We start from the raw sequence: 25,428 nt of genomic DNA, 5'->3' as shown, positions 1-25,428 counted from the left end.
CATTTTTTAAAAATTGTACACCGCTCAGTTATAAAATGAGCAGTATATCAAAACCGAAATAAACTTGGAAACTTGTAAAACCATGGAGGGGGGGGGGGGTCTGAAAAACTGTTTTGACTATTTCTGCAGCTAGAACTTTGTCCCCTCCCCTCTAAAATCCTATTTTTTGTTCTTTTTGGTCAGTCCTGAATCATTGTTAAGCTGCTTTTTGGAACCAGTCCTGCTGGTATACAGTTTTAATGAACGCGTCTGAGAAACACCTTTGACTGAGATGCGCTTTTAACACACGTGTATAGCAATGTATATTTGCTTTTTCTGGTGCCCCCCAACCCTATAAAAGTACGATGCATATATACTGTACTTTTTTTTTTTTTTAACTTCCACATCTCATATAATCGGCAGCTTCAGACCTGCCAGTATATGCTTCTAACACATGTAGTTCAACGCTGCTGGCACCTCCAGACCTGCTAGTAATTTTGAAAGGTCAAAGGTCGACACTTCACATTGTGCATCACCTAGCAATGTCTGGGAATCTCCCAGATTGCTCATTTTAATATTAATGAGCTCATTATATTTAATTTTTATACTATTCTTGGAGGTTGCTACGGGGCACAGAAAAGACCATACGGAGCCAATTTGTGCATGGAACCTAAAATGCTTATTTGATAAACTGGTTAGAACGAGTTTAGCGATGAACGTTAAAAGCATGGTAAATTTAGAGCATCAGGGTCATAGTTTTGAAGTGAGTAAAAATAAAGAACAGACAAGGTTCAAGATATGATGGATATAACATATCTCTAGGTTCATTGTCACCTTCAAACTATCATGCATAATGTTCCAAATCCTATATGAAAAACCACTGAATCGCTCATACACTTATTCGTTCATTCCTGTTGTGCGTCAACCAGAAAACTGAAATCGCTTCAACTGCTCTTCCCATCTTCCAAAGGGGTTAAATACAAACGCATAGTAAACTCGCTCTTCACATATCTTGGCACCAAAACTTGGAACAACCTCCCAACCGACATCAAGACGGAAACATTCTACAACAGATTCCGAAAAAAAATGAAAAACTCTTTTTTAAAAAAAAAAAAATTCTTTATTCCTTTTTAATCATTCAATAAGTGTACAATAAAAAGTAATACATAGGCTCAAAAACAACACTTGATAACTCCATCAAGATAATAACAATTGTATATATATATATAAACCCCTCACCCACCCTCCTTTTCAATACTATTCTTCTTAATTCATTTAACCTTCTTTTTTTCCTTTTACCATTTTCTTCAATTATACAATCCCCCCTTCCCCCTCCGTTAATAATTTATGTTAAAAATGGTGTTTATTCATTACAAAACAATGTTAATGGCTCCCATATTTTATTAAACCTTTTATAATTTCCATTTTGTATTGCTATTGAACGTTCCATTTTATATAAATGACATAGTGAATTCCACCAGAAATTAAATTTAAGTCTGCTATGATCTTTCCAATTGTTAGTAATATGTTGCATGGCAACTCCTGTCATAATCAATAAAAGTTTGTTATTACTTGCCGATATCTGACTCTTTTTTCTCATAGAAATGCCAAATATCACAGTATCATAAGTGAATGCTACAGGATTTTCTAATAAAGAATTTATTTGATCCCAGATCGAATTCCAAAAGCATACCAACCATAGACAACTTAACTCGAAATACCTAATGTCACTAAATCCCATGCTTGACTCAAGTGCTATACCATTATAGTCATAGAACCTCCATCGCTCCTCGCTATTTTTCCTTTCATAACTCTACCCTCCTCAGAATGCTATAATGTATCATATGCATTCCATAATTCCTATATTGTAAGTCACCTTGAACCTGTTTAGGCATTGCGCAACTCAGAAATACTAGATTAGATTAGATTCATTAACACATTTCTTGCAGCTGTCTTGTCACTCCATTTCAGCATCATAGGCTTAATAGTAATTCTAGCAATACATGCAAGGCAATACTTTAATAAGCACTAGAGAGAGTAAACTCTTAACAAAACAATGAGAATGATCAACAAACTAGGCGAAGCTCTTAGTTCCAAGAGAAGCAAAACAAACTTTATGGCTTATAAAGCTTAGTTGCAATTGTATGCAAGAATTTCCTCAAAGTCGTCACTCAGTTGAAAGCCAACCTTTGCATGCAACATTCATTCTTAAATTTTAAGAGGGCACTCAAAATGAATATTTGAATAAAAAACAGAAAACTGGTTTGAGGGATATTTGGAGCATTGAGATCAAGCATCAAATTTCTGCATCTCAGTGGCCACGAATTTGGTCTTGGAGAATAAAATCTACAATGTCGGCATCTATGAGACAAACATGTTTTGTTTTTTTTGTTACATAGAGCTTTTTGGACCAGAGTTCGTTTACAAAAATTAGATAGTTCTAAGTCTAATAGATGTTGGCATTGTAATAAGGATGCAGGGACTTTAGATCATTTAATATTTTTCTGTCCTTGCATTAATTCCTTTTGGAAATCAATTTGGCCCCAAATTAATTCGCTATTAGAAAATTTTGTTGCCTTGTCGTTTGATACAATTTTATTTGGAACTTCAATGAGGTTTAAAAGTCAAATTTCAATGTCCAATAATAAATTATTACTAATTTTGACAGGAGTTGCCATTCAGCATATTACTAGGAACTGGAAAGATTATACAAGACTCAATTATACCTTTTGGTGGAATTCTGCATATCATATATACAAGATGGAAAGAGTCATTGCTTTACAAAATGGAAATTATGCTAATTTTAAAAAGATTTGGGGGCCATTGATTGTATATTCAAATGATTAGACACCTTTATGTATTTGAAACATTATAATAAATAAGGGGTATAGTAGATGTTTTGCGTGATTTCATTGTTGATGTGGGGGGGATGGGAGGGGGAGGGATTTTTATAATACTTAAAGAATATTGGTTAGGATGTACAAGTGATTCTGTATATTATTCATTATAACATTGTATACTTGTTGAAGAATTGAAAATGAATAAAGATTTTAAAAAAAAGGAAGGCACTCAAAACTTTTCTCTTCAACCAAGCACAAATGACCCATCTAGTCTGCCCATCTGCAGTAACCATTATCTCTTGCTCTGGCTGAGATCCCAAAAGCCTATCCCAGACTTTCTTGAATTCAGTCAGTCTCTGACTCCATTACCTCTTCCGGAAAACTGTTCCATGCATCTACCACCCTTTCTGTAAAAAAGTATTTCCTTAGATTACTCCTGAGCCTATCACCTCTTAACTTCATCATATGCCCTCTCATTCCAGAAATTCCTTTCAAATGAAAGAGACTCGATTCATACACATTTACATCATGTAGATATTTAAATGTCTAAATCATATCTCCCCTCTCCCGCCTTTCCTCCAAAGTATACAGATTGAGATCTTTAAGTCTGTCCCCATATGCCTTATGAATTTTTGCCTGTCTTCCTCTTTCTGTGATCTTTTGTAGTTTATGAAAGCTAAGCTCTTATTCTTTACCTTCTCAGCTCCTACGTTTGAGAACCAAAGCAGTCTTCTTTTCCTCTTATTTTACTTACTTGCCTCACAAAAAAGGTTTGTCACCCTTGCAATAACTCCTTTCAGTTTTGCCCACTGCATTTCCACTCCTTCCAGATGTTCCCATCCAGACAACAATTCCTTGACGTAATCCCCCATCGGAACAAATTTGTTTTTTTAAAAAGTCTAGAACCTTTGTTTTTGAATGAGCCCTGTCTATACCCATCTTAATATTAAACCGTACCATGCAGTGATCACTGGATGCCAGTTGCTCACCCACTGTAACATCAGAAACACTTTCCCTGTTTGTAAGCACTAAGTCCAGTATGACCCCCATCCCGGGTGAGTTCCAGTTCCAACTGTTGGAACAGTCCTCCTTGTAGAGAATCCAGGATCTCTTATCACTTTTTCTCATGACTAGGTTTTAACTTCATTATGAGAGTGCTGGCAGAGCAAAAGTGGGATACCTAAACCAAGAATGCAGGCAGGAAAATCTTTAATTAATCCAAGTTAAATAGAAAACAATAATGGTAAAGTAGAAAAGGGAAAGGCTGAATAGTATCCGTATCTCCCACTACGTAGGAAGCTTGTCTTTCTTGGGTTTATTATAATAGACATGCACAAGCAATGCACACAGCACTGTACAAAAAGGGGAGGATCATGCAAAAGTATACAAGATATATTTGATCGAAAAACCATCTATATAAATGAATGTTTTTCTTCCTAACTAAAGGACTTTATTTTAAACAGCTTTTTAATGAGGTATGAAGGCAACAAAAATGACGGAGAGCCTTTCTTTTACTGTGTACCTGGAGACAAGTGAGTGTGAAGCAGATGAGGAAGGAGCAGAGCCTGAAAACATACAAGAAGCATTTTCTAGATTTAGAAGGCAACGACAGGTAAGTGTATTGTATACTGGACATTGAACGTCCCCAGAAATTGTAAGGAATATAAATTTTAAAGTTGCTGGTGAGATGCTCAAATGGTAAAATGCCTGGTCATTTTTGATTATTTGGGATCTGTGACCGCAAGATCTGCTTAGTTTTGTAAACCACATATACACTCAGCGTTATTATGTATCACAGCTTTAGTAGAGAAACCTCTGTGTCGAAGCGTTATTACCTGAGAAGGAGGTTAAGAGAAAGAGAGTAGAGTTTTTATTGGAAACCACAGCCATCTGCATGCTTTAAATTACATTTTTTGGGAAGGTCAAAATCATTTTGTTCATTCTGCAGCCTGCATGTTCTCTGAGAGGAGCTGGTGGTGGCAGCGGCTGCTGCCTTGCTGTGCTCCCCCCCCCACCCCCCCATGCTCTATGAAACTGAGTGGGTACAGAAGAGGCCTGCAACCCCTCCCACACATATGCTCAGTTTCACAGAAACTGAGCATGCGCTGAGGGGAGGGGGAGGCCCAGGGAACCTGCGGACTGCAGGTGGAATAGCACTTACTGCTAGTGAACTTGGGGATCTCCATCAGCGCAGGGATGGGGTGTCAGGTCAAAAGGGCGCCGGGACAAAGGCGCGTGCAGACAACTGAGTGCAACGCGGAGGCACGCGCCGAAGAAAATGACTGTTTTAAAGGGCTCTGACGGTGGGTGTGGGGGGGAACCCCCTCCCCCACTTTACTTTATACAGATCGCGCCGCATTATGGGGGCATTGTGGGGGGTTTGGGGGTTGTAACCCCCCACATTTTACTGAAAACTTCACTTTTTCCCTAAAAAATAGGGAAACAGTTAAGTTGCCAGTATAATGAGGACGGTTGCAACCCCCCAAACCCCCCACAACGCCGCCGCGATCTGTATTAAGTAAAGTGGGAGGTTCCCCAACAAAAAAACCCCGTCAGAGCCCCTAAAAACACTCTTTTTCTTCGGCGCGTGCTTCCGTCTTGCGCTCAGTTGTCGGCGCGCGCCTTTGTCTTCGGCGGTTTTGTCTATGAACTCAGGGATGGAGGTCACAGGGGGGACAAAGAGGGGCAGCAGGAGGGGAGAAGCTTTTGGTGACTCCCTACTTTGTGCTCAAGTCCCGACATTTACTATGTGCCTGGTGTGCAAAAATCTTGATTCTGTTGCTAATGAATATCTGTTTGTGCATGCTTCCTTGGCAACTAGTGAGCTCTAATATACACATTTTTGTGCACAAGTTATGTACCTATAATTTGGTTACAGCATTGGGTTCAACTTATTTTTTAATGCTTGAAGTAGGAAACGATGTGCTGAGGTATAGTGCACAGTTCTAACGAATGGTTTATTACATCAGCCCCTCCATGAATAAAGATGATAATGTGATACACAGAATGGTGCAGCAGTAGACACTCGAAGGCATTCCGAGAGATTGATGCAGAAAACTTCCTGAATGGTTACCGCAGGGTTAATGCACACCTTTTATTGTGGGTTTGCAATGCAGAAATGGTTTCAGCGCAGATGTTAACTTGCATGGAAACACTGGCTGTACATTACATTAAAATGAAGGCGAACGTAGTGATTACGGTAGTCAATGTGAAAAGCCAAAACAAAACAAAAATAGTTTTGCACATGTGGCTAACTATTAATTTTTATTGGTTTCAAACTTTGACAGTGCCGTACAATTAATTTATATGTAAACATTACAGAAAAGGAACATTTAACTACACAATTAATACAGAAAACAATCATTCCCCCCCCTATAACTTGTTATATTAATTAATCTTAATTCATTTTTAAAGCTTTCAGTAAGTGTAACATATAATACTTAAATACTTTATACTTAAATCACACTTAATATAACATCAAATTCTAAACTATATCGAATAATCCCTCTCCCCTGTATCCTATATTTATCCATAATTAAAAGAAACCAAAGAAAAAAATAATCCCATCCCCCCCTCCTGGATGTATATGAATCAAAGGAAAAAAAAATTAACGTTTATTCTATATAATACTTCCAATCTTTGCAAAATTTTGTTAATGGCTCCCAAATAACCAGAAATTTTTTTAAATTTCCCTGTTGTATAGCTATTATCCTTTCCATTTTGAATATGTGGCATAATGAGTTCCTCCAAAAGCTGTGGTTCAGCCTCTTCCAATTTTTCCAGTTATTTGTGATCTGTTGTATGGCAACCCCTGTCATAATGAGCAGAAGCCTGTTATTATTGGAGGATATTTGGCTTTTAGCCCTCATTGACATGCCAAACAATACAGTGTCATAGGATAATGCCACTGGATTTTTCATGTGGCTAACTAAAGAAAATTCTCACCAGGTCTGGGGATCAAAGAAAGGTTGGTTTAGAGGAGTGGGTGCCTACTAGTATCCCATCTCCTTAACCAAACCACCCTGCTCCAAATACCTGGCTTTAGCCCCTCTCCCTTCCCTCCTCGATGACCTTATCTAGTGACCCAATCCCCCTCATTTCCCTGGTAGTCTAGTCCTCCCTTTCTAGGATTACTAGATTTTGTCGGTAAAAAAAGAGAACACTTGGCCCCGCCCTGTTCTGCCTGGCCCCACACCACTGTGCCTCCCAGCCCTGCCCCCACACGAACTTCAGCTCTTCTTCCCCGTGTTTGTGGCCATGTCTGGAGGGCCTCCGAGCATGCACAAATGCAACATGATGATGTCTCATCACATCCATGCATGCTTTGAGGCCCTCCAGACGCAGCCCCGAGCTCAGGGCCTTCCAAAACCTGGATAAACTGCTGGGTTTTGGAAATCCCCCCCCCACACACAAGCACCCAGACAGTCCTCTAAAAAGAGGATATGTCTGGGTCTTCTCAAACATCCGGTAACCCTATCCCTTCTCTTCTCTTCCCTTCCCTCCTTGACCTTATCCCATATCCATTCTTTAAATAATTTTCTCTGGTAGTCTAGTAGCCCCCATTCCCTGAGTTTAAAAAAGAAATTCCTGGTGTTTAGTGGCACTCTACCCCCCAAGAAGCTCTCCCAGGCGCGCCCATACCTTAACATAGGAGGCAGGAGTGTTGCTCATTTGCTCCTGCCTCCGGCATCGCCATCTTGAAAAATGGCAGTGCCCTGTCCTGTGTGGTGGTCTGCCTGCCTGTAAGGGAAAAAGTCCCTTATATGGCAGTCAGAGCCCACCTGGTTCATCCCCAAGATGCACCACACGGGGCAGGGTGCAACCATTTTTCAAGATGGTGGTGATTTTTTTTTTTTTTTTAACTCGGGGAAAAGGGAGGTTGGATTGGGGGCAGGAGAGGGGCCACTAAATTGTCCTGGAAATGTTTTGAACTGTGAGTAAGGGGGGATTGGGCCACAGGAAAGATGACATATAGTAATGAGCTGCTGATTACTACTGTGATTTTAACATAGCAGTATTTGCATGTATATTTATTTTTTTACAGCAGGGGTGCCCACACTTTTTGGGCTTGCGAGCTACTTTTAAAATGACCAAGTCAAAATGATCTACCAACAATAAAATTTTTTAAAAAACACAAAGCACACTGTACGCAGAGAAAATGTTAATTATCATTTATATTCCGAGGTTTTTTCAAAGAGGTCAAGGCAGATGACTCTATGCAATGTCACCTTAGTAACAACCATACAAAAATAGACAAATATACCCCCCCTCCCTTTTTACTAAACCACGATAGCAGTTTTTAGCGCAGGAAGCTGTGCTGAATGCTCCACACTGCTCTCGATGCTCATAGGCTCCCTGCGCTAAAAACCGCTATTGCGGTTTAGTAAAAGGGGGCCATAGTGTAAAATATAGACAGCAGATATAAATTCTCAAAATGGACACATTATGATCACTAAATTAAAAATAAAATCATTTTTCCTACCTTTGTTGTCTGGTGATTTCATGAGTCTCTGGTTGCACTTTCTTCTTCTGACTGTGCATCCAATATTTCTTCCCTTCTTTCAGCCTGTATGCTTTCTCTCGTCCAGACCTCATTCCCTCCCCCAACTTTTTCTTCCTCTCTCCCTGCCCTTTCTTTCTCCCTGCTTCCCTTTCTTTTTTTCTCTCTTCATGCCCCCTTTCTTTTTTTTCTGTTTCCCTTCTTTCCTTCTGTCTCCCTGCCTGCCCCCTTTCTTTCTTTCTCCTTGCCCTTCCCCAAGCCACTGCCGCAGCCATCGGGGAACAGGCCGCCGCTGCCATCGGGTAACAGGCCCCAAAGCCGCTGCCACCCCAAGCTCTCCCTGCTTCCCTGCATCGGGCTGACCAGCATTCCTCTCCCCAACGTCAATTCTGCCATTGGAGAGGAAGTTCCGGCCCAGCCAGGCAGCGATTGACTGGCCCGAACTTCCTCTCCGACGGCAGAATTGATGTCGGGGAGAGGAAGGCTGATCGGCCCGGTAGATTACCAAGGCAAACTGAGTCTATCACGGAGCCCGGGATCAGCTCCGCGATCAACTCACTTTGCCTTGGCGATCTACCGGTCGATCGTGATTGACCTATTGGGCACCCCTGTTTTACAGCATGCCATGTTATTTTATGATCACTAATTTTGTGGTACAGCTACAAGGCCACAAGGCTTTTTGCATTGGCTCTTGACTTTGTAGTTAATGGATAACAGTGAATTACAGTGTTTTTGTTTGTGTTCACTGACCCTATTGTGTATACATTGTAATACTAGAAGTCTCCAGCCCTTGTCATCTTCCTCTTCTTGAGCCTTCTCCATTGAGTCCCAACAGTTTCTCGTGTGACTTTTAGTGCCTTCCTATGAGTCCTCTTTCCTGTCTACACTGTCTTCTTAGTGGAGACTAGCTTGGCGCTCAACCCAAAAATGTAGGTGTGCCTTGAGCTTGAAAAGATTGAGAACATTACTTAGTGCATTAAGAAGAGATTTGGGAGCTCTGGTTTTCCTCAATGAAACAGAGTCTCTGAAGGCTGTAATACCATTTTAAACAACTGAACAATGCTGATGCTTCTCTCACCATACTTCTCTCACCATTCCTGAACTGTTCATACCACACTTTGTGCTATTTTTCCTTCCTTTGGCGACCACCTCAGCTGTTGGCGCTGCTTTGTCCCTCTCGCTGTGTCATGAGGTGTCTTTGTCACTGTTTAGGCACTTTTCCCCTTTGATGTGTCATTGAGCATCCTTGCTGCTATGCTGTGGGTTGTGTTTGCCACTGTTTCCCCACTTTGCTGCTGTCATTGCACCATAGGGCGTTCATGCTACTCTTTGTGCCAGTTTGCCCCACGCTTGCTGCGTTAGGTTGTTGAGGCACCTGCTGCTGTAACTACCTGCAAGTTTCATAAAGCTTGGGAAGAAAACGTCAATGTTGGAATCAAAATTAGGAACAATTGGTAATTGGGTGAATTTTGTACACAATGTGTTATGATTCTGCTTAGTTTATTTGTAGAGGTTTTTATTGGCAAAATTCTTCCATCATTAGGCCTGAAAATCCCCCATGCCTTTTCCCTCCTCATTCTCCAGCATCACCAGTTCCCTCTCTTACTTAAATCAGAGTTCTCTTTCTCTCTAAATCCCAGAAAGATGACTAATTCTTTCTGTCCATGCATGTACCCCCTCCTGGCACATACTCACCCTTGCCACACAAGCTTTCCACCTCCTCCTTCCTTCCTTCTCAGGCACATACCCTACTTCTCCCCTCCCATGTACCTGCTCCTCTCATTCTTTCTCCCCTCATGCACATATCCACAACTTACATTGTTCATCCCCATACAACAATGGCACACTCTCAGCTTTCTCTGCCCCCAGTTCCCATGGCGCATTCAGGTTGCCCTGGCATCCTACCCCACCCCTGCATAACACTCATCCTACTGAGTTTAGTCTGTCTTCCCTCCCTCCCCTGACTGCAAGGCAAGAGGAGGAGGTGAATGGTTGCTTGTACATCTGGTTATAAACCCAACTTTTCATTTGAACCACGTGGGCCTCTGTACAGCTGCATGATTCAAATGAATACTCGGACCTAGGCCGTAGGAGGAGGAGGTTGCAGACCAGAGTTCAGCCTTTTATTACTGCCACCTCTTGACACATAATATCTGCAGGGGAGGAAGGAGAAAGAACGGGGGAAGGTGCCAATACCCATTTCTGTGCGGTATACTGCAGAGTAAGTGTAGAATTCTGCAGAAATTCTGTATTGCGCAGTTGCCCAGAATTCTCCCCAGAATAAATTGCTTCTCTCATTGAGTTTGATGGAAAACAAATAACTTGGAAACCAATTCAATGAAGCAATAGAAAAGGGCAGATGAAATAAGCCTTTTTATTTGTCCACATGCCTCCCTACGGATCACTAGTAATGAAACATCTCCCCTCATTCCTTTCCACGCATTACAGAGTCCCCTCTGGTGACTTTGTAAACAGCATTAAGTTGTAATAGTTTCAGTTATGTTTATTACATAAGCTGTGGAACATGCTGTGCATAGAAAGGGCACCTTCTGAAGAAGCTGTTATTCTCCTCATTATCATTATTATTGTTGTTTATTGTTACGAGCTGTGCTTCTCATGCAGCCATTGCTATAATTGCTCTCAAGTCTTTGTATTTCCACACACAGCAGAAGCTAGGCCCTGCTCAATAGAAACTGCAGTTCTAAGGTGAGAGAGTGAATGAATCACATGGTGCAGTAATTTAATTAGGTAAAAATCTACACCGGCTAAGCGTGCTTCAGATATATGCACATGTTGTAGTACCCCAGGGTACACATTGTAAGAAGCTTTTTCTGCAGCTGCACAATGGTTGAAGGACAAGCATGTTTGCTTAGGGCAGGGGTGTCAAACTGAATCACATTAAGGGGCCGAAATCCAAAACACAGGCTAAGTCGTGGGCCAGACCCCGCCCCCCCAATAATACTAATTATACCACATTTTTTCCATTCATTTTTCATATATACACACACAATATAATCTTATTAACACATAATGGTAATAGATAACCACAAAATTAACTTCTCAACATAAATTCCTCCAGAACACAGATAACCCCTATGCAAATACAGGACCAAAAACTATTGTTTTAAATTCTTTATTCATTTTTGCACATTACAACAAGTGTAGCAGATAAACTCATATGAACTTATAAATACACACTTGATTAATTCTCATATAACACTTTAAGTATAACATTTCATTACAAATTAATATTCTATAATATTATAATACTAGTCTTTAAGCCCGTTATATTAACGGGTGCTAGAATAGATTTGTGTGTCTGTCTTTCTGTCTCTCTCCTTGGCCACTGTATGTCTTTCTGTCTGTCTTTTTTTGCTGTCTGTCTCCTTGGCGTCTTTGTTTTGGTGTCTGTCTCTTTTAATCTGTTTCTGTAGCCCCTGTTTTTTTTTTTTTCTGTTTGTCTCTCTCTCCTTGTTGAAAGGTGTTTTTTTTTTTTTCTTTAAATCTGTCTCTTTAAACTCCTGTTGTTCTGTGTGGTTTTTTTTACTGTCACCTCTCTCTGTCTGTGTTTGTTTTGGTGTTTGTCTCTTTGGCTGATGTATGTGGATTTTTTTTTTTCTGTGTCTCTCTCTCCTTTTATTTTTTTCTTTCTTTCAATCTTTCTCTATTCCTCTTTGTCTTTAAGGGTTTTTTTTTCCCTGTGTGTGTCTCTCTCTGTTTGTATATGGAGGTGTCATATGTCACCTATTTTTTTTTTTTTTTTTGTAATAACTGAAGTTTCACAGAGTAAGTTGTTTTAATTTTTTTTTCTGTATATTACCAGCATTCCCTCCCTCTCCATTTCCCTCCCCCCACACTACTTCCCTGTGCAGCAGCAGCATTTCCCCTACCCCCCTTTTCCCTTCCCGCGGTCTGGTTGGCTCCCTTAGTCCCTTTCCGCCCCCCCTTCCCTTCCCTTCCCCTCTTCCTGCGGTCCCGACAAACCTGCTACACCAGCAGCGTCTGCAGCACTGTACACACGCTGCTTCGGGGCCTTCTACTGCCCTGATTTGCTCTGCCGCTGTGCTAGAGTAAATCAGGGCAGTAGAAGGCCCCGAAGCAGCGTGTGTACAGTGCTGCTGGAGTCGGGGGTCACCGGCAGTCAATGAAGGGCTGCTGTCCTCGGGGTCGGAGTTGCGGCAGGAGCTTGAATTGACAGTTTGCGGGCGGGCGGGCGGCCGTCCTCGCGCTCCATCCACCATGCGCGCGGACTGCCTCTGCCCTCGGGTGCGCTCGGCGGCGATGCTTGCAGCAGCCGTTGTGAAGGGGCGGTGTGGTGTGGTGTGCTCTGAGGGGAGGGGGGAAGTCTGATCCTGTTTCGCTGCACCTGTGGTAATGTGCCTATGCTGACGTACTAATCGCGCATGCGCACTCTCGCCAGCACAGTGCGACAGAAAAGGGATCAGGGAACACGCAGCGCTAGTACGCATGCGCAGCTGGCATTTTATTATTTAAGATAATAGATGTTGGCATTGTCATCTTGAAGCTGGGACATTAGATCATCTTTTATTCTATTGTCCATTTATTTTATTATTTTGGAAATCAATTTGGCCTCAAATAAATAGGATGTTGGAAAATCCGGTAGCCTTAACATATGATACTATCTTATTTGGAACAACAATGAGAGCAAGGAGTCAAATCTTGTCAAATAATAACAAACTTTTATTTATTTTGACTGGAGTAGCAATACAGCAAATAACATACAATTGGAAAAAGTATGACAGGTTAAATTATAAGTTTTGGCGGAATTCTGTATGTCATATATACAAAATGGAACGTACAATAGCAACACAAAAAGGATATTTTGGTAAATTTCAGAAGATATGGGGACCATTAACAGAGTTTTGTAATGAATGATAAACTTTTCCCAAGATAAGATATTTGATTAGAGGGAAAATATGGGGGGGGGGGGTTATTTTTATTATTTCATAATATATGATTATATCAATAGTTTCATTGTAATGGTACTTGTATTTAATATTGGGATGGGAGGGATGGGAGGGGAGGATTTTCTATTTAATAAGAATAGTTTAAATATTAGATTTATTACATAATATTCAAAATATTATAGAATATTAATTGTAATGAAATGTTATACGGGACCAAAAACTAAAAGTACTAATATATTAAAAAAACACCCTAAGATTCAAGATTCTGCTTGTAGTACATCCCCCAGAGAAAAAGAAACAAATGTATTTCTTCCTGAGCAGTGCAAAAGATAGACAGCCGATTAAAATGCTCAAAATTGACACAATTCAAACACTAACTTGAAGATAGCCGGAAGCCTTCTGTCTGATGTCGCAACGTCAGAGGGAATGCTTCTGGATGAGGTATGGGACGCGCGAGGAGCCGCTGCTTGCGGCTCTGTGCACACTACGGCTGTGAGGAGGAGGGAGCCGGCCACAAGATAACACTGGGGCATTGGACCGTGGGCCGCATAAAACAACCAGGCGGGCCGGATTTGGCCCGTGGGCCTTGAGTTTGACACCTGTGGCTTAGGGGGTTACTCATGAAGCGTGCCAAGGTCAACAGCTTATGTATGTATTTATTTATATCGCTTATAAGTTAAACAAAGTCTCAAAGCGGTGTAGAGTTATAATCCCTTTCTCTACCCCATCTCCAAACCCTTCCCAAAATTATTAAAGACCATTTATCTCCCAGCCCACCTTCCTACCTTTACAAAGCAGCAAACAGAGTCCAAAGTACTAGTATATACCTTAATACTAACAATAAAATCAATCTGACCCTTCTCTTTAAATAACCCTCCATCTCAAGCTGGTTCCAAGTGGGAAGTAGACATATACAAGTTTATTAAAAATGTGATATACCGCTTAATCAGGCTTCAAGGCGGTTTACATAGTTAAAACAAAAGGGGAAACATAAAAATGTATACAACCACAGATAAACATGAACCACAAAATAAAACAGAGACTGAAACTAGAATGAAAGGAAAAATGGAGAAGAGCTACAATATTTGGATAGAAAAGAACATAAGGTAGGGAAAACATAGAAACCGGCATTAGTGCAGGTCTAAAATGCATGTAAAACATCCTTAAAAGGACGGTCATATGTCAAAGGCATCTTTGAACAGGAATGTTTTTAAGTTAGATTTGAAGGCGTTTAGTGGTCCCTCTAATAGTTCACATGGAAGTAACCAGGTTCTTAAAGCTTTCCTAAAACCTGTTTAACGATCTATTTGTGAAGCTCAGGGGGCAATTTATGCCACAACACAGGGCAGCTATAATAATAATAATAATAATAATAACTTTATTCTTCTATACCGCCACAATCTTGCGACTTCTAGGCGGTTTACAATCAAGAGTGTTGGACATTCAGCGAAATACAATAAGTAGATATTCAGAGGAAATACAGAGATCAGAGACCTCAGGAGGCAATAGTATAGAAATACAATTTGCTGAGCGAAAATGTAATATGTACATTTTAGTAGGTAATGTCCGACAGGACCTGTTGGGGATCAATAGCAACGTAAAGTTACGATAAGATGAAGATAACAGATTATATTTATAACAGTGCTGTAAGTTCGGTTCATAGACAACCCCGTGAAAGACAAAGGCGCGCGCCAACTGAGCGCAAGACGGAGGCGCACGCTGAAGAAAATCACAGTTTTTAGGGGCTCCGACGGGGGGGGGGTTTGTTGGGGAGCCCCCCAAGTTTACTTAATAGAGATCGCGCCGGCGTTGTGGGGGGTTTGGGGGTTGTAACCCCCACACCCCCCACAACGCCCCCACAACGCGGTGCGATCTCTATTAAGTAAAGTGGGGGGGTTCAACCCCCACGCCCTCCCGTCGGAGCCATAAAAACAGTAATTTTCTGCGGCGCGCGCCTCCACACTGCGCTCAATTGTCTGCATGCACCTTTGTCCCGGCGCACTTTTGACCTGACACCGTAAGTTCAGGTGGAATAGGGAAGGGGGAGGGAGAGGGAGAGCGGGTCAATTGTTTAGGTATTTCTGGAACAGGTATGCTTTTAGGTGTTTCCTGAATTCCCCGTATGTAGTGGGCTCTGCTGAGTACTTTAAATATGCTGTAAAGATGGAACTAACAGCAAACTTTTTTAAACCCCCTTTTAAGTTTCAAGTTTATAAAAATTTGTTATCGCCTATAGTAACTTCTAGGCAATGTACAATAGCAAAATTATAAAATATAGAAGACAAATATTAACATTTACAAGTCAGACAGACGGGTAAAACAATTATTAACGCTTACAGGTTGGACATAACATTATTTATGTTAATTACTTTTGATTACAAGGGGTTAGGTGGAAGAATTACAATTTTAAATAAGAAAGAAAGACATTTAAGGTTAAAACACTAGGGAAGGGGAGAATTTCATTTGTGCAGGAGATAAAGAGAATGAAAGAAATTCATAAATCAAATGCATCCTTGAATAAAAAGGTCTTCAAGTTCGATTTAAATTTATCCAGAGAGGTTTCTTCGCAGAGATAAGAGGCGATGGAGTTCCATAACTGAAGTGCTGTGACTGAGAATATGGAGGAGCGTGTGGTGTCATAAATTATTTGTTGTAGTGCGGGTATTACAAAAAGGTTCCGATTTTGCGATCTTAATTAACGTTCTTGAGGGTGTATATCAGGGGTCTCAAGGTCCCTCCTTGAGGGCCGCAATCCAGTCGGGTTTTCAGGATTTCCCCAATGAATATGCACTTTGTGCATGCACTGCTTTCAATGCATTTTCATTGGGGAAATCCTGAAAACCCGACTGGATTGCGGCCCTCAAGGAGGGACTTTGAGATCCCTGGTGTATATGGGATTAGCAATCTGTGGATGAATTCTGGTTCTTTGGAGGTCTTTTATAAGGCCACGTTAGGCTTTTTTATCGCTGATAAGTGCATTGGAAGTTTCACGCTCTTACATGCACAGTATTCTGATTTCTTCACACCATACCAAATTCTGTGGTTTAATCGGTTAGGACCCTAGAACAGCGGTTCCCAACCCTGTCCTGGAGGACCACCAGGCCAATCAGGTTTTCAGGCTAGCCCTAATGAATATGCATGGAGCAGATTTGCATGCCTCTCACTTTCATTCTATGCAAATCTCTCTCATGCATATTCATTAGGGCTAGCCTGAAAACCCGATTGGCCTGGTGGTCCTCCAGGACAGGGTTGGGAACCACTGCCCTAGAAGAAGCTCTTTTGTAACCAAAACACATCTTTACTGTGTATTGTTTTCTTGTCTTTTAATAAATTAGTGTATCAAGATCATCGGTTCCACAGCTTTCATCTTTTGTGTTGGTTTCTCCTGCTTTTCTGTGGAATTTCTTTGGTGGTTCTTGGACCTTTATTTATAAGTGTGTTGTGTTTTTTTTTTGTTTTTTTTTTAAATTCTTTATTCATTTTTAGCCTTTCATCAAGTGTACAAATATCTTAATAACAACATTGAATAAATCACTTGAAAATCTTATCATTATACTGTACTTATAAACATAGAAGAATCCCTCACCCCACCCTCCCTCAAACCCATTATTAATTATGGCACATGGATATTTATAAGTGTTAATGAAAACACAATACAATAACATCCTGCTTTTCAATCCTTATTCCAAGTCAAATTATTTATATATTTACTAACCGCCTTTTTCATGAAGAGATTCACCCAAAGCGGTTTAAAATACATTGAATAGTAATCATGTACTCTTTAAGTACTGTATTTTCCCTAAATGTCCCAGCAGGCTCATAATCTAACTGAAGTACATGGGGCAATGTAGGGATTAAGGGACCGGCCTGGAGTCGCAAGGAGCAGGCTGGGATTGAATTTACAACCTCAGGGTGCTAAAGCAGCAGCTCTAACCACTAGGCCACGCGCTTCCTTAGGATAGCATAGCAAAAATAATTACTGTACGTAATTGGTTGTTTCCATAATAGAGCATTATATCAATAATAATAAAACCCTAAGCGCGCATGTGCATGCCTACCTCCGTAATCCGCATGCGCAGTAGAAGGAGCCTGTGGCGTTTTGTGTGTGGCGGTTTTCTGGCTCCTTCTACTGTGCATGCGGAGGCACGGAGTTTGAAGTGGCAAACACCACAGTGGCAACTCCGTAGAGGAAGCCACCGAGCAGGGAGAAACAACCGACTAGGGAAGTGTCAGCGCAGTGGCAGAAGTCCTGACCCGCCAACCCCCATTCCTTACCCAAAGCAGCAGTGGCAGCGCTGTAAACAGGCTGTTCAGATGCGGTAGAAGAAAGGCCCTGTCGGGGCTGGCCATGAACAGCCTGTTTACAGCGCTGCCCCAGCTGCTTTGGGTAAGGAATGGGGGGTTGGCGAGTCGGGATTGCTGCCACTGCTACTGATATTTGGGTGGGGAAGGAAAAAGATGCCTGATTGGGAGTTGGGGCCTTGGTTGGTGAGAAGAGAGACATGGGATAGCCACTGGAAAGTGGAAGCCACAGCTGGATTGAGGAAAGGGCAAGGGATCCCTTAGCTGGCACAGCTGGAAGGCGGCTTCAGTGAGGGTCTGGGCAGGGAGAGAGAGAGAAAGAAAGATAGACAGCGGGAGAGAAAGAAAAAGAGAAAGATAGATGGGGCAGGGAGAGAGAGGAAAAAAGAAAGGCAGACAGACATCTGCTCTAGCACCCGTTAATGTAATAGGCTTAAATACTAGTTACAGGATAATACAGGACAAAATAGAATGAAAAGGCAAGACTTTGCACAATATAACCAGAAAACTGTATTCAGCCATGACTGTTGACCCTTCTTCAGACACTGTGCTAGTTGAAATACTGGAAATAAACATTCTCGCATTGATGAAATATCTCAGCTATTCAGAGGTAAATGAAACATAATTTAGCCACTGTATAGTGCAAGGCATTTACAAGAATAACAAAGAAGAAAAAAAATTCACTGATATCCTGGGCCTCCTCTCTCATTGAAAGAAACTACTTTCTCTGCTCTTGAGTTAACTTCAGCAATGTCTGGAAAGATGCAGAGTCTCTGACACATAACATGGTCTTCATTTTGCTCAGCCAAATGAGACTCTACAGCAGTGGTCTCAAACTCGCGGCCCGGGGGCCACATGCGGCCATCCAGGTATTATTTTGAGGCCCTCGGTATGTTTATCATAATCAAAAAAGTAAAATAAAACAGTTTCATGATCATATGTCTCTTTAGCTATAAATTACAATATTATTATTAAGACTTAGCCAAAAGGAAAGATTTATATACTATAAAGAGTTTTACCTCATGCAAAATTGTCATTTCTTTAATAAGACATTAACTATTTTTTCTGAGGCCCTCCAAGTACCAACAAATCCCAAATGTGGCCCTGCAAAGGGTTTGAGTTTCAGACCACACTGGCTTAACTGTAATCATGACAACCTGTTTGTCTTTGGGAAGCAGAGCTGAGTTTGTGATGTCATAATGCCTCATTCCACCAATAAGAGCCAACCTCATCAGTGATGTCACAATGGCTTGATTGTCCTGTTCTCCGCTCTGGCCTCAACCCAGCCAGCAGATTAACCGTTCCTCTTAACTCAGTCGTCTCAAACTGTTTAATAAGACATTATGGTTTTTGCACTGATATTAAGATATTTTTCAGTAGTTCTCATGACATCACCTCTGGCAGTTTGAGCACAATTTCTACGATGAAGCTTCAGATATCTATTGTGATTTTTCTAGTTGTATGACTACACCAAAGCGAAGTATGTTAAATTTCTGTTGTTTTCCACAATAAAGTGCAGATATTGAAGGTTCATTTAATAAAATACTGCTAGAGTTTTTACATAAAATGCATTTTTATCAAAGTTTTCATTGCTGTATGGGAAAACATAAAATTTATAGCTATAATACCAAGAAATTTGCTCCATTAAGCAAAAATAATAGCAAATTTTAAGAAACATGGAGCTTTGTGTAATCCAGTGGCTTTGAGGAACCTCAGAATGGGCCTTAAAAGATTTGTAAAAATTATTTTCTAACCAAGCACAATCAAATTCATGGAAAAACTTCAATTCGCGGTTTTTCCAAATTTAGATTTTTATGGACAACCATATTGGAACCCGTTACACTGTCATGAAAGATGATAATACTGTAGATGACTGGAGAAATTCCATATGTTTACAGAGCTATCGGCATTGAAGAAACAGAGAAAAACACGTTTGTTTCTTCAGACATTTCAGTCTTAGAATATGGTTATGAGGATGTTTTTTTTATGTGGAACATGGAGCAAATTGTACTGTGCTGTATTGTACTGTGGTATTTTAATTATGTATGTTTTATTGCCTAGGTAATAGGCAGGCTAGAAATGTATAAAATAAATAAGTAAATCTGGAACATTTGCAGCTCAACTTCAGCTTCTTTATTCACCAGTTCAGCTCTGAGAAACCCACATCTGCGTTACCCACATTGATTTATTTATATATACATTTATCAACCAGCTCTGTTTGACAACCTGAGGTAATTCACAATGGTACAGATTTAAACATTAGCATTTATATTTCAAGTATCACAGAAATATTTAATTCAGCTGTTCATTTCATGCTTCAGATAGCAGCATTTGGAAATATTTATCTCTTTATCCCATTATGAATCCAGGTAAATTGGAGGATAAAGCAGCGTGGATTACTCAAGACCTTAGAAGCTCACTGAGACCTGCAAAGAATAAGGGGTGTAACTGCTAATATTTGTTAAGGGAATAATGCATGAGTTTTGTGGCAGTGCATGCATATTAGTTTAAGGTACCAAATGCTACATAATAAGGGTGACGGGACTAAATCGCGTGAGACAACGGCGCGCCGACAACTGAGCGCAAGGTGGATGGCGCGCCGAAGAAAAGCACTATTTAAAAAATAGGCAAAAAGTTTGGTTTCAAGTATAATGAGGGGGGTTACAACCCCCCCAAACCCCCCACAACGGCAGTGCGATGTCTGTTAAGTAAAGTAGGGGGGTTCCCCACCAACACCCCCCCGTCGGAACACTTTAAAATAGTGCTTTTCTTCGGCGCGCCATCAACCTTGCGCTCAGTTGTCGGCGCGATTTTGTCTACGAAACATAATAAGAAGCAAGCCATGGAAATGTGTGCAAAATACATTATCATTATTAACTGAATCGAATGTCATATCTTGTATTGAACTTCATAAACTAGGGGCTCCTTTCACGAAGGTGCGTTAGGGCCTTAACGCGCAGAATAGTGCGTGCTAAAATGCCGCACGCGCTAGCCACTACCGCCTCCTCTTGAACAGGCCGTAGTTTTTCAGGTAGCACGCGTTAATCCGGTGCATGCGCTAAAAACGCTAGCACACCTTTGTAAAAGTAGTCCTATGTTACTCCAGGTAAAATAGTATCCGCTCACACAGCCTAATTGATCCCAGATACCATCTTAAAGGAGCCGGTGCTGGAAAAGAAAAAGTGGGTAGTCCAGAGGTATCCCCAACAAGAACCCTCCTGAAGATGCCCCCAGGTTCCCAAAGACACACCAAGTAATCATTGGAGGTTCAAGGGTGGCAGGTCAAGAGCAATTTCTAGTCATTCCTGCCCCTGTTGATACCAGGTTCAAAATGGCACCCATGGCCCATAGCGGTAGTCTTGTGGTACTAATGCTAAGGGTCAGGCTTGGGACTGGCAACTGGATCCCTAGTTGTCTTTTTGTCTGACAGTAGTGAGTCTGGGTCACCGGGGAAGTTCGTTTCATGTTGTTTACTTCTAGATGTTAGAAGTGGCAAACTTCAAGTCTGTCTCAGATAACTATTAATGGATCTGCTGTCCAGAAACTTGTCCAGACCTTTTTAAACCCAGCTATATTGTTAACTTTGGTACATCAAATTCCAAAGTTCCATTATTCACTGACTTAAAAAAAATACTTGCTTAAATTCAGTTTTAAATCTGCTGCCAGTTAGTTTCATGGAGTGTCCTCTAGTCCTATTGAGAGGGGTAGAAAACTATCCCTTGTTAACTAGGTCATTAGGAATAAGCACAGAAAAGGTTTCTTTTTATTTCATTTTTCTACTGTAAAATTTTTTTTTTGTTTCTGTCATTTATTAGAAACTAAATACCAAAGTAAAAAAGAACACCAAAAGGGAAGGAAGGGCTTTCCATCTGCTGAGAACTCCAGCACCCTACCCTTAAAAACTGAGAGGCCCTTGGGCCTTCCCCTTCTATGAAACGTCCAAAGTTGAAATGTGGCAGATACTATCTCCAGTTGCCTCTGCCCTGTCAGGCCCAATTTTCAAAATGGTATCAGCCAATACCAATCTTATATTGAGACCAAGCAGAGCTGGGAAACTATCCTCCCCCTTTTCAACCTTAGAGACCTGGTGGATGGGTGGATGGGTTTGAGATAAGAGGCATCCTGGGTAGTGGATGTGGTGGTATGGTATCAGTTTCTAATGTTGACATTGCTGGGGGGGGGGTGTTCCCATAATGATAAGAAACAAGAAGCCCTGAATTTTGGCAAGGTTTTTGTTTAATTTTCTAAGGAAAGAGGGAAGACTAAAGAGATTAGGGTTCTTCAGCTTGGAAAAGAGACAAATGAGGGGAGATATGATTGAAGTCTACGAAATTCTGAGTGGAGTAGAACGGGTACAAGTGGATCGATTTTTCACTCCGTCAAAAATTACAAAGACTAGGGGACACTTGATGAAGTTACAGGAAAATACTTTTAAAAATAATAGGAAGAAATATTTTTTCACTCGGAGAATAAGCTCTGGAATGCGTTGCCAGAGGATATTGTAAGAGCTGTTAATGTAGTTGGTTAAAAAAAAAGGTATGGACAAGTTCCTGGATGAAAAGTCCATAGTCTGCAGTTGAGACAGACATGGGAAAACCAACTGCTTGCCCTGGATTGGTGGCCTAGGATGCTGCTACTATTTGTGTTTTTTTGCCAGGTACTTGTGACTTGGATTGACTTCCATGAAGACGGGATACTGGCTAGATGGACCATTGGTCTGACCCAGTAAGACTATTCTTATGTTCTTATTTATTTCTCTCTGTAGCTTCTCCCTTAAAGTGGTTATTCTTGCCAACTGAAATGCATGTTGGACACACACATGCTTTCCCCACTTGTCCAAATTTACGTTGATAAATCTAATGGGGCTTTTGTGAACAGGCTGTGAGCCATGTATTGTCACTGCTCTGGATTGACTCTACTATGTCTGTATCTTAAAACAATAAATGATTTTTAAACACATCTTCTCACCACAGTGTATTTCTGATAATGACTAGGACACTGGCAACGCATTTATTTTTGCGTGATCATTTACAACCTCCCCTCCACACACACACACACACCCCTGCTTTGAATCGGAGACTATTGGCTTGCTTGGGAAAGCATCGCACTGTTTGTTGTCAAATATTTCCAAAAAGAAAATGATCATTTAAATCTAGAGTAATTACAGTATCTCCAGATTGATAAACAAATCTGAGTCAGATGAAAGCTGCTTTTTACAATCCGAGTCAAATATTCACAACCCCAAACTGGATTTGAATCGAGTCGGAGGCGGTTTTCCCCATCCCTTCTATGTGAGTGTTTCACCTGTTTACAACAAGTGGTCTGCAGCATTTAGCCAACCTTGTTAACGTGCTGAAAAGCACAATCATCCTGCTGTTATTTTCAGGCATTGTAATGTGCTAGATAATCCTTATCCTCGGGCACTATTTCTTGATGTGCTGGAATTTAGTACTCGCCAGATCACACTCAGTACATATTTTGTGCTCTGCACAGATAGTAAAACCATAACTTCGTGACTCACCCACATACTGTAGTTTGATTTATGTTTTCCCTTATATAGGGTGTAATGTGCATTGTAAAGGTAATGGATTTGTGTTCTCTTGCATTGTGTAAACACAATTGGACATGTCCACATCCTCTTTATCTGATTAGAATAGGCATTGAGGGTAGGGTTACCACAGGGGTCGGTGCTGGGACCGCTCCTGTTCAATATATTTATTAACGACCTGGAGGAGGGAACAAAATGTGAGGTTATTAAATTTGCGGATGACACTAAACTATACAGCAGGGTCATAACCATGGAGGACTGCGAAGACCTCCAAAAAGATCTGACAACGCTGGAAGAGTGGGCCAAAAAGTGGCAAATGAGCTTCAACATAGGGAAATGCAAGGTCATGCATATTGGGAAAAAAGAACCCGATGTTCACTTACAAGATGGGGGGATCACCGCTAGGAAAGCGAACAAAATGTTGGGTATCATTAAGAAAGGTATCACGACCAGGACGAAGGAAGTCATCCTGCCACTGTTATCGTGCATTGGTGCGCCCACACCTGGAGTACTGTGTCCAGTACTGGTCGCCGTACCTCAAGAAGGACATGACGGTACTTGAGAGAGTCCAGAGAAGAGCAACTAAGCTAATAAAGGGTATGGGGGACCTCTCATATACTGATAGACTGAAAAAGCTGGGGCTTTTCTCCCTGGAAAAGTGACGACTCAGGGGAGACATGATAGAAACCTTCAAGATCATGAAGGGCATAGAAAAAGTGGACAGGGACAGATTTTTCAAACTAAGGGGAACCACAAGTACAAGGGGGCACTCGGAGAAATTGAAAGGGGAAAGGTTTAGAACAAACGCCAGGAAGTTCTTTTTCACCCAGAGGGTGGTGGATACATGGAACGCGCTGCCGGAGGATGTGATAGGCAGAAGTACGCTACAGGGCTTCAAAGAAGGTCTGGACAGGTACCTAGAGGACAAAGGGATTGAAGGGTACAGATAGGAGTAGAGGTAAGGTTATAGGGAGGATGGACCTCTGGTCTGCCCCAGCAGAGGCAACTTCTTATGTTCTTATGTCCTTCTTTTCGAGGACATGTACGGGCGTCCGGACGTCTTTTCAAAACCTGGCACTTTGTCCGTGTTTTGAAATGCTTCTAGCAATGAGCAATGTTGGGATGGCCTCTGCGCATGCCCAGATGCAACATGGTAACATCAGGCGCATGCATCATCGCGTCTTACCAGCGCTTGCGCAGATGCCGTCCCAATAAGCAAACAGGTTGAGGGGTGGGAATGGGGTGTGGCCGGGTAGAATGGTGCGGGCCTGGGGGCGTGGCTATGGGTCCTAGCAGTGGGGCTGTGTGGCACATAATATACCAACTCTGTTTGGTATGAATGTACTGCTGAATAAGTATTATTGGGACCACCATTAATACATACACAACTGAGATACAGAAATAATAAAGCAAAAAGTGGAGAAAACCAGACCTCAATAGCTTGGCTTCTGGACTCGGCATCCTTTAGAACCCGTATCATCATAGATATGTCTGCAAAAAAAAAAAAAAAAAAAACGCCTCATGGCATAGAAATCAACATTCATCTTATTCAATAATATGTATTTTTCTTCAGTGTATGTTTTTTTAAGTCTCCAATAGAAGTCCACAATAATAAACTTTTAAACATGATGTCAACTAAAGTGAAAAATAAAACTACCTCAATGGCAGTATTCTCCAAAAACTCTCACAAAAACTTTTTAATGTGTACTGACAAGATTTACTTATTTTAATTGTTTCTTCTAATGTTCATCTCATAAGCTGGTACACTTTTCCCAAACTTTCTCCCAACAGGGGTCCTCCTGTTTCGCTGCTTAATTGAGCTACCTCAGGGGAAACTTAGCAATTTACCATCTGCTCACGACGCCACACAGCAACGGGACTTTTTTCAAAATGGCTGCCCTTTCAATTCAAATGCTAAACCTTTTGAGGCTCTTCAATATGATGTCATCAGTCAGCACTGTCATTCATTGGATGAACAGTATCATTGATCTTCTCAAATTTGTAGCTCGAATCCATACCGGCAACTACATACCCATTTATTACAAGGTGAAAAAGTGCCCATGCTCATAGCAACATATCTCATGTAACTCATGTCGATGCTAGCGCTGATTTGACAAGAATCTCTTACATCAGCCTTCTCCACTCATGTTTAAAACTGTCAGACACCAGCATTTGCATAGACAAGTAGGGATAATATCATAGTAGGCATAATATACTACCAGATATTTCATTATTCTTAGGGCTCCTACATTTCCTGCTGGCCAGGGATAAAGACCCACAAAATGAGATCCCCAAACTTTCCAAAGAAAGAGGAGCAGATAAATTAGGTGG

General features: G+C 41.2%; 1 protein-coding gene across 1 annotated transcript in view; it reads left to right on the top strand.

Annotated features, from left to right (window-relative positions):
* The window catches only part of TTLL10 (tubulin tyrosine ligase like 10), a 351,255-nt gene that overhangs the window by 3,497 nt on the left and 322,330 nt on the right, over positions 1 to 25,428 (top strand). Inside the window, exon 2 of the mRNA XM_033921190.1 lies at positions 4,283 to 4,431. Within this exon, the coding sequence (XP_033777081.1) occupies positions 4,297 to 4,431 (135 nt within the window). The 5' untranslated portion in view covers positions 4,283 to 4,296. The remainder of the gene's footprint in view (positions 1 to 4,282; positions 4,432 to 25,428) is intronic.

This window comes from Geotrypetes seraphini, chromosome 15, assembly GCF_902459505.1.
Source record: "Geotrypetes seraphini chromosome 15, aGeoSer1.1, whole genome shotgun sequence".
Lineage (NCBI taxonomy): Eukaryota > Metazoa > Chordata > Amphibia > Gymnophiona > Dermophiidae > Geotrypetes > Geotrypetes seraphini.
This window is presented reverse-complemented; position numbering and strand designations above follow the sequence as displayed.